Source organism: Jatropha curcas, chromosome 10, assembly GCF_041381405.1.
Source record: "Jatropha curcas cultivar XTBG-Jc1 chromosome 10, XTBG_Jcur_1.0, whole genome shotgun sequence".
In the NCBI taxonomy this organism is placed as follows: domain Eukaryota; kingdom Viridiplantae; phylum Streptophyta; class Magnoliopsida; order Malpighiales; family Euphorbiaceae; genus Jatropha; species Jatropha curcas.
The window spans coordinates 9,823,319-9,845,302 of NC_143160.1; the positions used below are offsets into that span (position 1 = coordinate 9,823,319).

General features: G+C 27.6%; 1 protein-coding gene across 5 annotated transcripts; it reads right to left on the minus strand.

Annotated features, from left to right (window-relative positions):
- Positions 1–1,009: 1,009 nt before the first annotated feature.
- LOC105636876 (benzoyl-CoA reductase subunit C, putative (DUF630 and DUF632)) lies at positions 1,010–8,007 on the minus strand. Of its 5 annotated transcripts, XM_012220267.4 has the most exons (8): positions 7,509–7,796; positions 7,131–7,342; positions 6,104–6,726; positions 5,869–6,016; positions 3,729–3,913; positions 2,773–2,996; positions 1,850–2,180; positions 1,010–1,719 (listed from the first exon to the last, which is right to left on the minus strand). In XM_012220267.4, exons 3-8 carry the CDS (start codon positions 6,632–6,634, stop codon positions 1,270–1,272), a joined length of 1,869 nt encoding a protein of 622 aa, XP_012075657.1. In that variant the 5' UTR covers positions 6,635–6,726; positions 7,131–7,342; positions 7,509–7,796; the 3' UTR covers positions 1,010–1,269. The 5 variants fall into 5 exon arrangements, with proteins under 5 accessions (XP_012075657.1, XP_012075655.1, XP_089571500.1 ...); XM_012220265.4 differs by lacking the exon at positions 7,509–7,796 and adding an exon at positions 7,816–8,007 and having other exon boundaries at positions 5,869–6,726; XM_089715374.1 differs by having other exon boundaries at positions 5,869–6,636; positions 7,509–7,798.
- Between the last annotated feature and the right edge of the window lie 13,977 nt (positions 8,008–21,984).

Genomic DNA, 21,984 nt, shown 5'->3' on the forward strand with positions numbered 1-21,984 from the left:
ATACATTAGTGATACTTAAACATTGGGTTAATGTATTGTTTCACCCTAAACTTTATACTGTGTTACAATTTCACTCTATTGTGATCTTTATATCAATTTTACTCTAACTTTGATTTTTACTGCAATAGCATCCTGAATTGCAATAAGACTTACAGTAAAAAAAAATACATTAATATGAAACTTAATATTGACTCTGAGTTAACTTAATCCAAGTTTACTTACTCACACAAATTTATTAAGTTTAATTGTTATCTTAAATATATCTATTTTTTTCATTCTACGATTATAAATTGTAATTGATTATAATTATATCTTATATTCTATGTTGACAAAAAAATATTATGATTTGTAATTGTTTATGAGAAATAAATTCTCAGAGTTTTTAGATTTTATAATTATTTCAAATTTTATATTAAAATCAAACCATAATAATAATTATATTCTAATTTTTTTAAAAAAAAAAGTATTCATGCATGAAACAATTAATTTTTTAATATTACTTATTATCAATTAAATAAATAATTTTAAAATATAATAATAGAAATTTTTCTTACTATTAATCCAAACTCTCTCACTCACACGAATATATTAAGTTAATCAAGCCCAAGATTAAGAGTGAATCTATTTTTTATTTACAATTTAAGTTCTAATTATAATTCATAGTGAAATTGATATAAAGATCAAACTGTAGTGAAATTACAATAAAAGGCTAAAATTCAGAGTGAAATAAACATAAATATTAAATTAGAATGAAATTGCAACAAAAAACAAAGTCGTTGGTGAAACAATATCGTAAGCCCTTAAACATTAATTATACTTTCATTTGTTAGTTTCAAACTAATAACTAGTCTTCCTATGATATAAGAACTCTACTATCTTAATTATGTTTTAAAATGGTAATTTCACAATTTTTCTTCAGACAGAAAAAATGATGATGATGACGATGACGACGACGTCGTCCTAATTTTAACCTTGGAAAATCAATGGAAAGAGAGTTCTCTAATCAAGATTAGTGCAAAGAAAAAATACACTTGAATATGATTGAAGGTGTTGCACTTCTAATACACAAGAAACATCACAAGAACTCCACTCTGTCAAGTATAATTTTGAAAACACAATAATTTGTCACTATAAACAAAATTTAAATTTTATTACAACTTGATCTCCATCTTTGGATTTCACAAAGAACTTGCACTAGGGCCTATATATTTGACCAAATGGCTCTACAAAGTGCAACTAGTTCTCACTTCATCTCATTCTTTTAACAATTTAGCTCATTGAGCTTTCTGATGCATCACAATCAACTGCAGTTCCGCTGCAGCTATGAACAGCCTCAAAGGCCTGTGCAGAAGCACTGGAAAACCCCATTAATGCTTGAAACATATTAGGGAGGCCTGTTTTAAGATTGTTTAGTGTCATAACTCTTGTAAACTTGATTGAGTTCAAATACTTGGTCTTCTCAGTATCCACCCGTATCTTCAAGGCTTCAGTTTTGGCACGCTTAATTGACAAGGGATGTTTAGGGCTTAAATCGGATCGCGTGTCTCCAGCTGCAAAGCTCCAATCAACCTTTTTCTCCATTTCAGCAAGGGAGAACAATTCTTTCTCCAATCTTTTCTCAAGTTTGTCAGATTTTTTATGAAGGTTGTGTTCCTCTTCCTGCTGCAGCATTATTGCATGGATGGCAGACAAAAGGCTTTTGATGGCCTCTGATGCTATCTGTAAAAAGAATTCACATGTCAAAAACAATAGTAATAGTAATGAAAATATTACGGCAAATAAACTATTTCAGGTAGATCTTTGCCGAAGTATAAATGTAATCTACTGTAAAAAGAGTTCATGGCTATACCTTATCAGGCAATCTATCAAAGGCAAGCTGCCACTCCTCACACAGACTACAAACTGCAGATGAGTAACTACTATGCTGATTGTCATTTACAAGGCAGTCAGTTAGCTGGATCCACCTACAGAGAGTTGTCACATACTCCTGTTGGGATTTTACAAGTTTGCAGAAGCTGATGTACCAGGAATTGACCTCAGTTTCTAGCTGAACTGTGGCATGGCGATGAGCGTCAGTAGTCATTTCTGTATCTTGATTATCAGTGAGATGGTTCAGCTGCTGAGAGATATGATTCTGAACCTGGTGGCACTCATACATAGTTCTCCACATATTTTTCAACCTATGAAAGAAATGAAGCAATGATGAAAAGCATTAGGACAATCAGGCCTGCCTAAAATTTCACTTAACTACTTAGGATTGGAATTAGACAGTTGATAGAAAAGAAGCAAAAAATTATGGAAGAATAATTTTCTTTCTGAATTGTGCAGTCCTGAATCCAAGGCATTTCTAAAATAGCCTAACAGAAGGTTAATGGCATTTAAAGGGGCGCGGGTAAGTAATAATGAGGTTATAAAACGGTCAAAAGGAGCTAGAAATGGAGAAATTTAAACTATTTCTTAAAACAATATTATTCATTTAACATTGTCACTAGAGAACCAAATCAAATCCCGTTATCACCCTAAATGGGGAGAGCTGTCTTATTAATATCACCCAACCATTTAACCAAAAAGAATGACTTTTAACAAAGAAAAAATATACAATTGTAGAATATCAATTTTTAATGACCTCAGAGAGATGATAAACAGTAAGTGAAGAACTCTTAGAAGAAAAGAAATTTCATCTATCTTATTCTACACTAGTGATATGCCAAAAATAAAAAAATTAAAAAAAAAAAAAAGAGCATATCATAGGTGTCTATAGTGATTTATTACCCAGAAGTTAATGTGACAAGTTGAGGGTACAGCTCCACATCAATAAGTTGCAATATAGACGAACAAGTATTACTTATTGAATGCTGAAGCCTTCTGACATCAGCCTCCAAACCCTCAACAATCGATCGGGTTTTATCAGTCTTGGTCCAGTCATGGTTTTCTTCTTCTTGTTTCAGCAACAACATTGTCTTTTTCTCAAGCTCTATTTTGGTAATTTCTTCTTCCTGCATAGTATGATGAATTGATTACTAACCAAAGAAAACAAAGATATATCCAATAGAAATTCCAACAAATTAAAAGAATTATAATTGCATTGTAAGTCATCATAATTGATGACTAAAAATGTTGAAACATTGCCACCATGAAAAGAAACCTTATTCTGTTGCCAACATATAAATATTTCATTCATGAACCTGCAATATTAAACTAGCACAAATACTAACAAGTAACTTAAAGTACCTATTTGAATTGTTTCACGTTTTAATTATTCTATGATGTCTAAAAAATGCATTATATGGAAGATATTTCAACTTGGACCACGAGGCTGATCAGTCACAAGCACCATTTTCAGTTCTGACAAATATCTTAGTAAAATTCTAATACTAATATACTTGAGTCTAAGAGGTATAAGACATCATTTATCAGCTATATTTGGCATATATGAGATTATGAAAGAAATGGCCATTTAAAATAGCTATAATAGCTGGAATGATGCACTTTACTTCTCCATGCTTTACCTGACCTTATAAAACTAAATAAACAACGTGAAAGAATCTGTCTTGTAATATAGACAATAACCTCTCAAACAAAATCATTACCTTATGATGAATATTATGTAATATTGTGCATGTATGTGTGTGTGTGTGTAGAGAGAGAGAGAAGATTAAATCCATCCAACAATACAACCATTCAAAGAATGTACATATTCCCATCTATAAGCCAACTGTCATTCTTACTTTCACTTCCTTGTAAAGTTTCTGTTCTGCTGTATATAGTTTGTCAAGTGTGACGCAATGGGCTCCAGGCTTGCATGGTTCACTGGGATTATAAACTTCAGTAGCATCTTTTGGATACTGAAGAGACTTAGAAGACCAATTCCATGCCAGAGCACTGAAAACCTTTGCAGAATTACTACGCTTCCCTGCAAACAAAAAGTTACTACAGCTTCCAAAAAAAATTAAATAGCTAAAGCAGCCAGTGACAATAAGATAAAGTGATTTTACACCCTAGAAGAAAATATATCATTAGGGCCATTTATGCCTATGTGTTGGCCACATATACAATATATATGGAGGAAACCACTTGCAGCATATTAAGGGCCAAAATACCACCAAAACAAAATTCTTAGATTACATAAAAAGGAACAATAGAAAAAGTTATCACTATGTGCCTATCAGTTATACTTTGTTCGCCAAAAAGCAAGCAGCAAGCATGCATGTATGCATGTGTGAGCCACAGAGGAACAGATTCAAGTGTTCAGTGATGTCGATGACTTACTTCAATGCTACTTCATTTATGAGATGAAATGAGATTAAGAAAAGCACGTTCCATCAACCCTACCTGGCTTATAAACATAATACTCCGACTCCTTTATCTCATATTGATGAGGTGACTCCATGCACAAGTTGCATTAATTTTACTTGCTTATGAGAATGTACATCTTAAAAATCGATATATGCATGAATGTGATCAACAGCTTCACAATTAATTCATCTGCCAGCATTTTGTGATCAAATGTGTAGGAAAGCAATAGCCACAAATAAAAGAATAGCTCAATATATAAATTTACCCCTAAACTTTGCAAGTTTAATCCTATGGATCCTAAACTTTATAGATAACATATCTTGCATTTGCAAATTTTGGTAATATGACATATCTTTCCACACTAATAACAATATTTTTTAGTGATTCTTGTTTTTATATGCAAAATATTGATTTGATATATAGTAAGTATAACTTTTAGAACAATCATTATTCACATTTTTCAAATATTTAATAAGTGTTTAATTATTCTAATTTTGCAAGTTGAAATACTCTATAAAATGATTTTATAAGTTGAAGTATTAAATATGTGTAATTTTATAACTTGAAGTGTTTGATAAGCCAAAGTGAAAGTTGAGGATGCCACAAGGTCAAAGCATCAAAGTTCAGGTGTGAATTTATGCATGTAGCCATAAAAGAATCTAAAAACTTCAAGGACTTTAGAGAGAAGTCATATGGTTAGGATGAAATTTTTAGGGTAACATGTTGAATCTATAAGACTGTAATAGTGAAGTAAGCTTATGTACAGCCTTCAAGTAAAACCAAGGGTGTAAAAAATCAGCATGCAACATAAGCTCTAAGTAGAATTTTCAATATTAACGGGAACCATGATCAACAAGTAAAACCAAGGGTGTAAAAAATCAGTATGCAATATAAGCTCTAAGTAGAATTTTCAATATTAATGGGAACCATGATCAACAACTGCGCTAAATAGAAATGAGTCATGAATATTGATTATTAGAATTATTTTTTAAAAAGTCATCCATTATCAAGTATTATTAGAGTTAAGCGGCTACCATGTGGATTGGAAATAAAATAAGATTTACCTAATGAAAGCATCATGATGTCAGTAAACCAAATCAATGCTCTAAGTTAATAACTACATAAATCATGACCACATATTTAAAGTTCATTCAGATAAATATCTAAAACAAAGTACTCAAATATATTTAGGTGATAGCTAATACCACTTAGTATCTTAATTACAATGATATGACTGCTTAAATAATTTTAAATACCACAAAGGATCCACCATAATCTAACTAGCAATATGGATTGGCGAAACCTACACCAAAGCCTAACTGTTTGTGCAATATAATGGCAGCCAAATGAAACTTCTACAAGAGACACAAGTCTAACTACACTTTTCTGAACAGAGAAAACATATAACAACAAAACCATTGATAGAGCTAAAAATAATATCATCATGTTCAAAGACAAGCAATCTAAAGGATTAAGCAATGAAACTTCTCTGCTGAAAACTTCACTTACTTTTATGGATGTATGTAACAATTATCAAATGAATATTAAATTACTAAAAGAAGCAGTATTTACTTTTATTTTCTTTGGAATTCTGAGGTAGATAAGAATCCCCTCTTGAAATGTTCATGAGAACAGCAATTTCCTTTCCACCTGCTGATGCTTTAAGGAAATAATCATCTAACTCCTTAACAATACCTTCCAAGGTCTTCTTGCTTCTCCACTGCACCATGGCCATATGTGCAGTATCTTTAGTACAAGAGCTCACCATTGATAAGTCATCATCAATCAATTTTAAAGGCTTCTGTACCTGAGAAAGTGAATTAGAAACCGCAATCCCAACATTCTCCTCTTCCCGATCTTCTTCCTCAAATTCTGTCTTAGTCTCTGCCCAAGCTTCCTCCTCTCCTACTGATTCCACCATTTTGTTCTTCCCCGGATGTTGTGGATAATAAGTATCCCAGTCATTGTAACTGAAGATTTGAGAAGAATCATACTCATCTATTTTTATGCTTTCTTCTTGAGCAATGTCTACTTTCTGATTATTGGTGGACTTTCTTGAATCAGGGCTAAAAGTAGGCGGTGGTGGAGGCGAAGGAGGTAAAGGAAGAGGAGGGGAAGGCGGTAATGCTTGGATATAAGAGGTATTTTCAAGCTCTAATGACTCTGATTCAGTGAATTGCCTAAGGGTTACACCAGTATTCTTCAGCGCTCTCAAATAAGCCAATTGAGCATCTGCAAATTCTCCTCGAAACACTACCAATTGTTTCATTAGCCTCTTTCTCTCCTTGCAAATCTGCACCCTCTCTTCCTTATGAATCTTCGATGCTACACAACCCATTTCTTCAGTGCAGTCAAAAGAATTATGCTCTTAGTTCAACTTGAGGGCATAATAGAATGAGAAAACCCCAGATGCAGTCACAATTCCTTGTACTTCTATACCAGAAAGATTAGCATAATATTAACAAAGAGTGAATCTAAGCAACTTCTTTCTTGATGCATAACCGTCTCAGTTGACTATACATATACAGAAGAAAACAATCCTAAAACTGCACAGTTAAAAGAATTTGAGGTTCTCATAGTGGTTGCAATTGGTTGCATTGTTTTTACTGACTTCAGAAACTTTAAAGGGAAAAAAAATAGAAAACGTCAAGAAAGAACACTGGAAAGTTTCAAAGTCTCACAACCAAATAAAATATATAAGAAAAAAATGCTTGCTTTAGTTAATTATTCATATTAGTCCAGTTAAATTGATATCCATAGTTATTAAATGAGTGAAATCAACTATCTATTGTCTAAACGGCATCCAATTTCGGATAATACCAATAAACACATACCCAAAGCTGCCAGCAGATATTTTCAAAGTTGATATGAAATTCTTCGCTGATTTAGCAAAGAACAAAGCTTTCATTCCCAAGTCATGTCTCTGCGACTCTTAAACTGCACAGACGTTCCAGTTCTTCCTGATTTACAAGCCCCGTAGATAAAAGAAAAGTTCATTAAGATAGTACCCAGCTTCGAACTCTCGATAGCTCACAAACAAACGAAGCTGCAAACCAAATAGAAAAAAACAACAATACAGTTAAAAAAGAAAAGCACATACCCAAACGGGTCTTATCGCTTTAAGTAAGAAGTAATCTCGAAGGAGATGTTTTTAAGTTTTCCCAAAAACAAAACAAACCAAAATAAAATATTTAAAACAAATTGGCACTGACATGGAAACTGGCAATGTGACAGGCATATACAGAAGGAGACCAGTGTTCTTCTTCCTTTTTATTTTATTTTTTTTTTTCCCCCACTGCTGCATATATTAAATATAAAAAGAACTACTAAACCAGTACTTTCTTTTTCTTTTTTTTTCCTTTCCTTTTCTTTTTTCCTTGACTAGGAGCAGTAACAACGAGTAACCATTTCTCCAAAGAATGATCTGGTTTCGAAAACATCAAAAACAGGAAGGCTCGTCGTCTCCGTATAAGAGAAGAAATTAACAAACTAAAAAAAAACAACAAAAAAGAAACTCACTTGCAAGTGTATATGCTTGCTTTACAAAGGCATGGAAGACAGAAAGATGGAGGGGTCGGCTCGAAACCCGAGAGCAAGGGAAGCATCCAAAGCAGCAATGGTGCATTTATCAGTAGGCCATTATTATACTGTGAACAATGAAGCTTTTTCTCGTTTTAGAAAAAGAAAAATAAAAATTCAAGCTTTTTCTTGGAGTACAAACAAGAATACACTAGCACAGACCACAGAGTGGGTCAGGCCATGAATGTTTATATGAGTTGTCATTGGTTGCATTTTAGCATTTGATTGGAGGAGGGAGTGGACATTACTTTGCAAGACATGGATTTGATGATTTTTGGACATGTGAAAATTATTTTATACCCATGGTTAAGTAATGTGAGTTGTTTAGGAGTGAGAAACTTTGGAAAAAATAAAAATCGAATTATATATGGTTTTTAGTTTAGTTATTTTGTCTTTGATTTTGGTTTTTAATTTCCTATAATTTCGATGTTTGATTTTGGATCGGTTATTATAAAGCATTTATTTTTTGAATGGGCTCAAACCGTCTGACTAAATCAAATCGACTAATTTGATTTAATTTCCAAACTTATTTTAGTTTAATTTAATTTTAAAGAAAAATTAATTTCAATTTATTACATTTCACTTTAAAACCGAACCACCAGTTTACACCATCCTAATAAGTTCTTGTTTTATCATTTCTATTATATTTGTAAATAGAGAATTTTTAAGAGATTTTTTTGAAAGATCTCGTACAAGTTTGGTAAAACTACTTTGTTAGATAATTTTCATATTATAAATTGAAGTTTGAGGGATCACAGATAAAAGTTAATCTATAAAAATTTTAAAATTTTTTGTCTATAAAAATAATTTAGAATTGCATCAATAGTGAAACTACTGTAGAGAATTGAGATTTTTTGTATCCATACAGAAGTGTTTATTTACCATTAAATTAACACAATTAAATATAAACGGTAGATTTAAAAAAGAAAAATTTAAACAGGTTGTATTCATTTTTTAAAAAAGAAAAATTAACTTATATTTATTTATTATTATTATTTTTGAATTCAAATAGACATTTACTCTATCAATTACTTTTACATCTATATATCTTTATTCATAGATGAATTTTTTTATATGTCTTTCCAATTTGTAATTATATATATCTTTATTTATAAGTAATGCTTATTGTTTAGGGTTTTATATTGGATGTGTTTAATTTACTCTATTTTAGTTTATATATATATATATATATATATATATATATATATATATATATATATATATATATATATCTTATAAATTTTTCATTTCCTTATTTTATTTCTTCGAAGTTGTAGGATTTATGTATTTTTATAAATATTTATTTTATATGTGCAATAAAAATAACATCTAATACAATGTACAATAACAAAGTAATACAGCAATCCGCGTAATGTGCAAGCCTCCGCCTAGTTATATTTATATAGGTGCATCAATAGACGAAAATAATTTTAATAAATTTAATTCAAATATAATTAGTTTAGTAAAATAAAAAACCTGAACTACAGTACTTTTACTTATACTAAATATAAAAAAATATAGTTTATAAATAAATTACATAAAATTCATTTATGTCAAATAAGATTCTGTTAAAACTATTGAGTTGTGCTTTATATTTGATAGAATTTAAGAATGATTTTTAATTTTTATTTTTATATATTCAAATTTAATTATCTTGTAGATTTTAAGTAAGAATTTAAAATGTAGTTTAATTAGGGGCATATTATTATTATTATTATTATTATTATTATTATTATTATTATTGAATTGAGCATTATATATCATTTTAACACTTTTTTTGGAAGCAATATAAAAACCTTGTTTTAATAGTATAAAAATGAAGAAAATTGTCCACATTTTTTTGAAAGGAGAGACAGGTTTCAATTTTGTGAAATTTGTTTTTCTTTTCCTTAGAAATTTCTAGATTAAATTATCATTGAGTGGCAGTAGACATGGCCACGGTTCCGGAACCGGCGGTTTCGGTTCCAGAAAAGCTGGAACCGGAACCGAACCGAAATGGTCCGGTTCCGGTTCCGGTTCCGATCCGATTACAAAACCGACGGTTCCGATTGGTTTTCCGGCGAATCGCATAATTTTAAATTTTAAATTTTGGATACCGGTTTAAAAAAAAATTTTATATGAACATAAAAAATTAAAAAATACAGTTAAAAAATTATAAAATATGAAGACCGGTTAAAAAAAAATTATTTGAACATAAAAAATTAAAAAATACACCTAAAAAATTTTAAATTTTGAAGATCGGTTTAAAAAAAATTATTTGAACATAAAAAATTAAAAAATACACCTAAAAAATTAAAAAATACTTCAATTAAATTTATTTTTTTAAAGACTTGAATTGTTGAGTGTTGAACATAATGATTTTTTTTAAAAAAATTTTGAACTGAATTTTTTTTTTTTTAAGTTTGAACAAAATTAAAAAAAAAAAATGGGCTTGAACTTAATTTTTTTTTTGTTTAAAAAAAGATTAAGTTGCCTACGTATCCTCTTGGGGTTTAGAGGAATCAAAGCCCACGTAGTTCTTACTTACCTTATATCAATTTCACCCCTTTTACCTTAATCGCTATTTGCACCACCGGTTGATGTTCCCATTGAGGACCCATCGTATAAATCAAATAAATCTTCATTTTCTTTTGGATTTTCTTGGGCTCTTAGTTCGGCTTTGGTCCAATCATCCACGCACGCTTGTGCTTCTAATGAATCGGGTGTCATACGAGATCGTGTTTCATCAAGTATGTTACCTCCTTGACTAAAAGCTTGTTCAACCGCAACAGTGGAGACCGGAGCTGCTAAAATTTGTTTTGCAAGTAAAGAAAGAATTGGAAAAGTATTTGCGTGACGACTCCACCAATCTAAAATTGGAAAATCTGCATCTGCATAATTATCACCAAACTCAAAAGAAGTTGTTAGATAATTGTCAAATTCAGAAATAGAACTGGATTCCCTTGTTCTTTTTTGTCTTTGCAATAAAACTTGTTGAGCAACATCAACACCACTTACCCTTTGTGTTGAAAATTGTGGAATATTAGATTGAGAAGAAGTAGAAATAGAAGTAGATGAACTAGAAACTTGAACAAATTCATTATATAATTGCATAATATTTTGTTTAACTTCATGCACTAGTACATTTATATTAACATTATCTTCTACATCAAGATTTAATACGTCATAATAAATAGTCAAATAATCACATAAAATATATATTCTACATCTAGGATCAAATACAATAGCAACAAGATAAAGAGGTGGTATATTTTTAAAATAAGATAACCATTTTTTTTTCATTGAAAAAATACAATCTTTTAATAAATCATCATTTTGAAATTCTTGTAGTGCAGTAACAATATTAATACACATAGGTAAAAATAAATTAGATGTGGGATAATAAACTCCACTAAATTTATAGGTAGCATCATTAAAAATTTTTAAAATATCTAAAATTTTTGCACAAATCTCCCAATTTTGTGGATATAAATTAATATCCTCAATATTATTAGTAACAAAAAAACATAATAATTCTTTATAAGAAAAAGACTCGTTTAGTAATTCATATGTTGAATTCCAACGAGTTGGGACATCCCTTGGAAAACGTTTTGGTCTTTTATTATTTTCTTTACAAAATTTAGCCCAACTTTTCATCACTTGGGGATGTGTCCATAAATATGAAATAGCTTTTTTAATTGGAGAAATAAAAGAATCAAGAATTTTCAAACCATCTTGTACACATAAATTTAAAACATGGCATGCACATCTTATATGAAAAAATTTACCACCAATATTTGGTTCACAAATTTTTTTAAGTTCAATAATTGATCTAGTATTTGCAGAAGCATTATCAAATGAAATAGAAAAAAATTTTTTTGTCAACCTATATTCATCTAAAATTGAAACAATTACTCTATAAATATTATTTGCAGTATGTTTATCATCAAAAACACGAAAACCAATAATTCTTTTTTGAATTTTCCAATCATCATCAATCCAATGACATGTAATACCCATATAAGAATGCATTTGCCAATGATCACTCCAAACATCACAACAAATTGAAACACGAATTTTCAATTGAGAAAATAAAAGTTCTAACTCTTTTTTTCCTTTGTTATATAAAGAAATAATAGTTCGTTTTACAGTATTTCTTGGTACTCTTTTAGCACAAGGATTTAAAGCTTTTTGACAATAATTATTAAAACCTAATTTTTCACCAAAACTAAAAGATAAATGTTCCATAGAAATCATTTTTGCTAATTCTTCTTTTTGTATTTTATCAGAATATTTAAATAAAGAAAGGTTAGAAGCGTACCCGGAAATTTGTTGTTGAGACCGATCAACTCCTATTTTTGTTGGATGTTTTGCCTCCAAATGCTTCCAAAATGATCCATAGCCGCCCGCTTGTTTAAATTTATAAGATTTTCCACAATAATTGCAAATTACATCGTACATTTTCTCACCTTTGAATTTTTTTGTGAAATGAATGGAGAATATGTCGGAACTTTGTCTTGCTCTTGTAACAATTTTTGCTCGTTGCTCTTGCTCTTGCTCTTCATCTTCTTGAAATTGCTCATTAAATTCGGATTCTTGAGTTGGAATATCGAAATTTTCATTTGGAAAACCTTCAAAATTAAATTGGTCGGGAATCATATCATAGATGTCGTTTGTAGGGATAGATGATTCTCCAATTTTTCCCTTGCCCTTACCCGAATTTGAGTTTCCTCCACTTGCCATTATATGATAATAAAATATAATTTGGAAAATTGAATAAAAAAAATTAGAGAGAATAATTACTTAATAAGAGATATTGTAGAGTAGAGAAGAATAAATGAATAATATAGAGTAGAGTGTAGTATATTGTAGAGAGAGTAAGTAGAGAGTGTAGTATATTGTAGAGAGAGTAAGTAGAGAGAGTTGAGATTTTTTTTGTAATGAATTTGTAAATAAAATGAGGTATTTATAATAAATCCAAAAATTCATTTTTCCAAAAATACCCTTAAAATTAGCCGTTATATAGCCGTTTATGGCTGTTGAGAGGGGTAATTAAGTCATTTCACAACAAAAAAAAAAAAAAAATCAAAAATCTGACAGTTACAACGGCTAGAACCGCCGGTTCGAACCGGCGGTTCTAACCGGCCGGAGAACCGACGGTTCCAGTCCGGTTCCGACCGGTTCTCTGGAACCGCCGATTCTGGTTCCTCATTTGCAGGAACCGAAACCGAACCGGATTTTTTCGGTTCTGGTTCCGGTTCGTCCCAGTTCCGGTTCTTACCGGTTCCGGTTACGGTTCCGGGCAGGTTCGAACCGACGGTTCCGGTTCCCGAAACCGTAATTTGGCCATGCCTGTGGCAGCATCATAGCAAAAGAAAACCCCACTTCTTAAAAGTCCATCCAAGTTTCAACACTGCAAGATTGTTACTTTCTTTTTAACTTTCTAAAAGCAATTTTAAGAAAAGCACTTTTCCATCTAATGATTTTGTCTACACTTAGACTTAATCTTTTTTGGTCTAATAGTTTTTGCCATATCACTTAATGCTTCTTCCTTTTTTTTTTTTTTTTTCCCTGAGTCACATTTGACATAAAAGATAAAAAGCCAAATCCTTAATTATTAGAATGGCCTTTAGACAATCTTACAACCTAAGATTTTCTGTTTTTTTCTTTCAGAAAAAATATTTTTGTGTTCATGAGAATTAATATATGATGAAAATTTTCTTTAACTTCATAAGAATTAATAAACGTTTTTATATTTCATACCCTATTTATGTATCCCGTCAATCTATTTGATCTAACTTCTAAACCTGATGATCGATTGATTTAGATTATAATCAATCTCTAAAGACTCTACTAAAATTGGATCGAGAATTTTAATTTTCAATTGAACAAAGTTGGAGGATCAACTTAAATCCAATTTTTACCTTCTATGAATCAAAATTTGAACCAAAGACTGATAACTAAAATCGACAGTTCTAGTAAAAGGAAAAAGATTAAAATTACTTTCAAACCTAAAATTAATTGGTCCAATTTTGAATCTCATCGGTCGAAACTGCCAGTTTATTTATCCAAACCAACTCTTATTGATCTCCTTATCAACCAAAAGAAAAAGCTATAGTATGACCGGGATGACAACGGGTTAGACACCTACTTAAAATGTACTATCCATATCTGATTACAAATTAGATATTTAAACATGTCCCAAGTCCGATTATAATTATCCATTTAAAAATTTAAACCCCTTAAATACCCATTTAGCATTAAAAATATTTTTTTTTATTTCAAAAAAAGAGCAAGTAAAAGTTATAAAATTATTTATTTTGACTTAATAAAAATATAATATAAAATATAATTATAATTAAAAGAGTGTGTATATATTATTTTTTAAATATTTATTTAAAATATTTTTTAAATATTTATTAAACGGGTAATGGGTAGGGTACCCTCGTCCTTAAATCCAAACTCGATATGGGTAATAAAAATACTATCCGAATCTGTTCCAAACCCATTTATTTATTATCTGAACTCATTAAAATCGAATTGGGTGCCCATTGAGTTGGGTTAAATGCCAACCCTGAGTATGACTTAAGTTCTATTAAGTCCAGTTGAAATGGATTATCAGATTTTGGTTGGGCTTTGATCCATGTGGTTTCATTTGGGCTCGTTCCAAGGAGTGTCTATGGGCCTATTGTTCATAACTAACATTTGGATGAACCGGAAATCCAATGGTGGATGTGCCCTTTCTTGTGTCTACACAAGTATATCCTTGTACTTTAAATAGACGTTATAACAATCTTAATTTTGAGAGAAATTTATTATACCGTTAAACTAATAAATTTTAATAACATTTCATCTGCTCTCCATACTAATAATAATATTTTTTTGATATTTTTTATTTTATATGTAAAAATATTAATTTAATGAGATTATTATAAGTTTTGAAATAATAGTTTTTATAATTTTCAACTAGTCAATAAATATTTAATTGATTAAATTTTATAAAATAAGTATTTAATTATTCAATAAATGTTTAATTGATAAAATTTTATAAATTGAAATATTTAATAAAAAAATTTTATAAATAAAATATTTAATTTATATAATTTTATAAATTAAAATGTTCAATGAGTAAAAAAAAATTTAAGTGTCCCTCAAGATTTTTTTTTATTTTTGTAAATTTTTGGATATATTATTATTGATTTAGCAATAAATAAATTGTGGATTTCACAAAACAAAAAGGACTCTTTCCCGACTAATTACTCTAATTTTATATTTTTGAAAAATATTATTCATTAACTGAAGTAATTATTAAAAATTATTTATTTATTTATTTATTTGGTCATATCATTAGTTATACGTCACAAACAACTGTCAGAACCTTACTCTATTTTGTCTTAGTAGTCAAATGGACGACGTTGTTAATTTTTTTTAATTTAATTCTTTTAATTTTATTTGAGTTAATTGTTCATTAGCGTAAAAATTATATTATTTATTTTATTCTAACTAAATTTTAAAAAATAAATTGATAATATGATATGTTTAAATTAAGTTGAGAGCCAATTCGATATTTTTTTAGCTGAAAATTTTTTATTCTCAAAACAAAAAATCATATTCACTCTATTTCACTGTAAGGATATTTTAAAGTTTTTGACATTAAATAAAAAATAATTAAAAATTTTAATTTAGCAAATGTAAGACCATCATTATTCTTATTCACAAATGCTTTTTTTTTAGGATTACTCATAAATACTAATATACTATCATGGGACATATATACAAACAATTATTAATAGTCTCTCTGTATTATAATTTTTGTCACACTTTTTTTATTTGTTATAAATTGGTATTATGTTTATTTTTTATAAGCAATAATATTTAAAGTTTTTTTTTTTACTTTTATTTAATATGCTTATATATTAATGAATATAATAGTTAAACTACGATATTATCATTAATTAAATCTTGATATAAATAAAATCAAAATATCAACCTTTGATCTTTAAAAAAATTAATATGAGAGTATATTAAAAAAATAAAGCAAAATTTGATAATTATATTAACTAAAATTTTTTTAATCTCTGAATAAGTCAAATCATGATAAAAGTTAGGGGATGGAAGAAGTATTAACTTTCCATATAATACTAAATAATGAATTAAAAATACAAGTGTTGGAAATAATGGTTTGACATTTTTCTATATTAAGCGAGGTTGACGGTTCAATTCTAAGTTTATAGGTGAAATATAGGTAGAATTTATATGTAAATAAGTTTTTTGTATTTGGAATAATGTCAATTAGGCCCCTTAATTTATTTAACGAGATTAAAAATATCAAGTTTAATCTTTTAGACTAATTTAGTCTTTGAATTTGTTTAAAATGATTGATAAGGTTGGATTTGACATTTTAAACCAATTTAACCCATGTTTACATATTAATGAATTAATTTAATTTAAAAGGACTTTTTGTTCTATAGTGAAAACACATACATCAAATGTCACGTTTGAGAAAATAGCTTGTTTCAAAATATTTGTGGTTTTAAGGAATAATAAATATTTTTTTTTATGTTTACTCTTTGTATATGACAAATAATTATTACTTCAATTTAATGGTTTTTTTAGAGAATTAATATTAAACTAAGGGTAATATAGTCAATTTATTCAATAATTTATGGTGATGTCAACACATTTAATAGTTTTATTAAGGAACGTGAAATTCTAAATGTGACAATTATTATAGAACAGAGGTAGTATCATTTTTCTCTACTTTATATCCAATTAATTTCTTTAATAAATTACATAACTCGATTCTAATTATAGTTTTAATAAATATTTATATAAAAATTATCGTATTATGAATATAGTGAAATATTATGAGCTAAATTGATAAAAAATGTTAAATATGACATTTTTAATTATTTTATATAAATTTAGAATTAAATTAGCAAAAAATTAAAATTTGATCTTTTTTATATTGTTTAATAATTTCAGACGAAATTGATCTTTATTTTAAACGCATTCTATAAATTTTCGTAAAATTTATTTTTTACGGACTAAATTGATTTTTTTGAATTTTTTTTTTTATCGATTAAGTCGATTGGAAAATGAGTCATCAGTAGAAAAAGCTGAACGGAAAGCGGCGTGATAAGAGCCGGTGCTTACTGCAAAGTGCTTTGAGACTCGAAATCCGTCTCCCCAAAGGCAAGCAAACGCTGCCATTGCTCTCACTGACAATTATATCTGCAACTTTTTTTTTTAATTTACACCTAGTGAAAAAATAAAATAAATTTAATTTCATTGATTTAAGATATGCACCAATTGAATTTACATGTATCCCACATCTCAAATTTTTAAAACAAATATTGGGATTAGATACTGGAGATTGTTAACTTTTTTTTTTCTGATTTTATTAATAATAATAATAATAATAATAATCATAATAATAAAATATTTATTGGCTGTTCAAAAAAATTTATTAAAACAAATATACAAATTGAACGTAATAAAAAATTTTATTTCAAAAAAAAAAAAATTATGCAAGTTATAACATATCATAGCTAATCACAATTCACACGTGTGAACGAGTACAAATGTGGACTCTATGATTGTTCATTATTCTTTAATTTTTAATATGTTTTTGTTGTGCAACTATAATTTTTTTTTCTTTGTTTTAATAGTATAAAATTTTAAACATTGCAATTTAAAAACATCATTTCATATGGTTTTTGCAAATTTTTCTTTTTCTTTAATATATATGTAAATTAGGAGTATTTCTTTTCCATAAAGATTAGGTTACCAAAAATAAAATATAACAGACAATTAAAATATTTTCGAAAGAAACCTGGACATTATAAGTTCATGTTTTTATATAGCATGCGTGTGTTGGATTAAAGCTTTTTTCTTTTCATTTCCTTCGTGTTTTTTTTCTCTCTCTTCAATGTGCATCATTTGTCTATTTATTACTTATTTAGACCGGGTCTATAATCACGCTTATAAACCGAACCAATTACAATAAGAATTCTTTAAAAAGTCTTTTAATTTCATATTTTTTTTTCAGTATATGGTTAGAAATACACTCGTTTCAATAAAAAATTTTATTCTCATTAGTTTGGTCTATAAGTGGAGCCACAGACCTGGTCTAAATAAAATTTTTCGATTAATTAATGTGTGAAATTGTGTTGTCCTATTATTATTATTAATTATTATTATTATTATAGATTTTTCATTGGAAAATATATAATTTTTATGTAAAAGAATTAAAAATGCAGTAAGGCAGCGTTTGATTTAGCTTGATTTGCATGCAATGACTATGCTAAATATGTTTGCAAGGATTTTAGTTAATAGTTCATAGAGGTCATAATAAATTGTGGATTCAATAGTTGCATTTGAAAACTTTTTCCCACGAGCAATTAACTGATTTATATTTATTGAACTATATTAACTTTATAAAAATAATTAACATTATTTTTTCAAAGTAATATTTCCATGTGATCATCTTATTTATAATTGTTTAAAAATAAGAAATAATTGTTAGTTATAAGAATATAATTAATACTATTTTATTTATAACGCAATTAATATTATTATTTTTTAATAATTTTTATTAAATATTTATATTAACATATTACTACCTCTGTTCTATAATACTTGTCGTGTTTGGAATTTCAAGTTGCTTAAGACAACCATTAAATTTGTCTAAGTTACAATAAATTATTCAATAAATTGATTATATCACTCTTAATTTAACACTAATTATCTCATAAAATCATTAAATTGAAGTAATAATTACTGATTATATATAAAGCGCAAACATGGAAAAAAAAAAAAAAAGAGATTTATTACTCATTGAAACCACAAATGTGACAAGTATTATATAACGGAGATAGTATGAAGCTATATATTTTTTTTATTCATTGAAAGATCCAACGAGTCAAAAGAATATCGTGCACTACATAATAAGGGGTAACCCTCATATTTACTCACTAAACTAGTAAGAACTCTTGTGGTTGAAATCTCTCAAACCTACAACTTTTTACTTCTCACATAAATGAAAAGACTAATAAGACTGTATCAGATTAATTTGCATGACTCTCCTATAGTATAACAAAACCAATGGTAAATTGATCAATTATCTTTTATCTCAAAAGTAATATTTACCTGTGAAAGTATTTATTATATCTAATGTAAATACAGGTGACACAAGAAAACACATTACTTATTACTCTTTAAAATACTCAAAATGGCTTATATTTTGGATATAATAATCACTTAAAAATAACTTATATTTTGAGATAGAGGAGTATTGAATATACAGACAATAATAGGGGTGGCAATTGAACCTGATCCAACGGGTAGCTGATCCAATCCGATTCGATTTTAGCGTGTTTAGTAGTGAATAAAATGGTTTGAGACAGGTTTAGGTAGTATTTTACTACTCGTAGTGGGTTCAGGTCGGGTTCGATTTCAAGGACGTGGGTATCCACTATCCGTTTAATAAATATTCAAAAATATTTAAAATAATTATTTTTTGAATAATAAATTATATATATACACTTTTTTAATTATAAGTGTGCTGTAATTATTTAATATTGATATTATATTTTTTATTAAGTCAAAATAAATAATTTTATAATTTTTACTTATTTTTATTTAAAAAAATTAAAAAAAAAATTTTTAATGCTAAATAGATAATTAGAATTAGGTTTTGAACAAATTCGGGTAATAAATATGAATGTTTAAACAGATTTGGGACGGATTCAGATACCTAATTTTTCGGATTCGAATTCAGATGGTACAATTTACACGGGTACCCGATCCATTGCCATCCCATTACAATAGCATTGAAAAGAGAGGGGAGTAATGTTACATATTGACAAATAGAGAGAATAGCATTGAAAGGCGAGGGGGGAGTTTAAACAGAATGTTCTACATGGGCCACAACCTATAATTGAAACGATATTCATCTTCAAACATTTTATAATGCCAATTTAATGCTAACTCAATAGAAACACACACTTTATGGTGATAATTTTTTAGCATTGAATTGCTAAAAAAAAAAAAAAAAGGCATTCTCATTATCTTGTTCCAATTCACCAAATTAATTAAATATTCCACCCATTAAAATTGAAATATATATAAATAGAAGGGGACATTCTTTTTCTTTTTTAGCTGGAAAAAAATTACAATAGATTGTGACCTTGCACATGAGACAAGACATTGAATACTTTCACAACAGCAAAAAGAGTAAAAAAAAAAAAAAAAAGAAAAAGGGTGTTTCAAAAACACAAAAGATATTATTTCCTCGGTGCATGTTTTATCTGCGGTTTAAAGTTTTTACGTGATATGTTAAAAAGCAATTCAACTTAACTATAATAAATAATTTATTAATTAATTAAATTATTTTTTATTTCGCCTAATTAGTCAAATATTAATAATTATTTTTTCATTTAATCTATTACTGAAATTAAGAAAGAAAAGATGATAAGGTAGGTTTTTAGAAAATTAAATACAATAACTATTGTCTTCTGTAAGACAATAGTAGAACTGAAAAAAAAAATAGTACTCATTAATCTTAGCAAAATGATATAGAATGAAACTTCTTCTTCAAAACGACAGATAAAAATTAAGGGTGTATTTATTTATAGAAAACAGTTTTTTTGGAAAATAAAAATTTGAAAACAAAAAATGAAAAATTCGTTTACTTGGTAACAATATAAAAATTATATTTTAATTTAAAAATTTCACAAACATTATTCATAATTTTCATAATTAAAATAAAATATTATAAACTAACTTTAGAAATTTTTATTTAAAATTTCTAAATTTTTATTATCGATTATTTAAAATAATAATAATATCAAATTTTATTATTTTGTATAATTTTTTAAAAATAAAGGATATAATATATCTACAATAATAAAATTAATTATATATTAAAGCATAATATGATTTTTTTTATGTTATTTAAATATTTTTATTTATTCAATAGAAATATTTATAGAAAAAATTATTTGCAGATATTATAACGTCAATTATGAAAATGACAATTTATAAAATTAAAAATAGTTGAAAAATATGTCTTTTATTATAAAAAAATATTATGGAAAACAACTTAAAACTTGTTTCTAAACCTTAGTTAAATTTTGAACCTTAGTTAAATTTTGGAAACTTTGGAAACGTATTTTTCAATTTTCCAAATAGAAAACTTTATGATGAATATGAAACAAAATTTTATCAGTCAACCAACATTTATCAGATTATACAATTAGTACTAACCGTTAGTTACAAATTATCACCAAATATTATATATGTGGCAAGTCCAGTAATACAGTTGATAAATTTACTATCAGTCTTTTATTAACTAGAGTTGGAATTTTAATGTAGTAAATAAATTTGTTTTTATTAGACTAAGTAGGTAGACTTTGAGTTTATGTATTATCTGCATTCTTAAATACTTATTATATTTTCTTTTTTTTTTTTTTTTTAAATAAAATGAACCTTCTTCCTTAAAGAAATAAAATAAAATAAAATGAACCTCCTTAGATACAAAGAGAAAGAGAGCTTTAAATTAATTTTAATTTCACTTTGAAAAGGTGAATGGATGATAGGTAACTATTAAGTTAAGGTATAATCTATATCCATATAATTTATAAAAGCAGAGCAGTTTGTCTTATATTACAGACAAGTGTAAGGATAACCATTATTTAGCATAATTGTAAGGAGATAGTCGGTTTATATTTTTAGATAATATCTATATCAAGATAATATATGTTAGTTACATTCCATCAAGATAAAGATAATGTCATTAAATTAAATTATATTAGAATACATATAACCCAGGCAATGCAAATTGAATAAACAAGAAACACTTCATTTTTTTCTTAATAATAATAAAAAAAATTTTGATTGATTAGCCTAGTGTATAGAGTAATTTCATACACTAAGAGTTAAGTTGCACGGACATGAGATATAAGGAGATATGGAAACGTATGAAATACAACAATTTAAAAAAAAAAAAGTAGAATATCTACACGTGCATGACACACTGCACTAAATAAATATAATATATTAATATTTTAAATAAATAAATAATTATTTATAATTAATCTTAAATATACAATAAAAAATACTTAATTT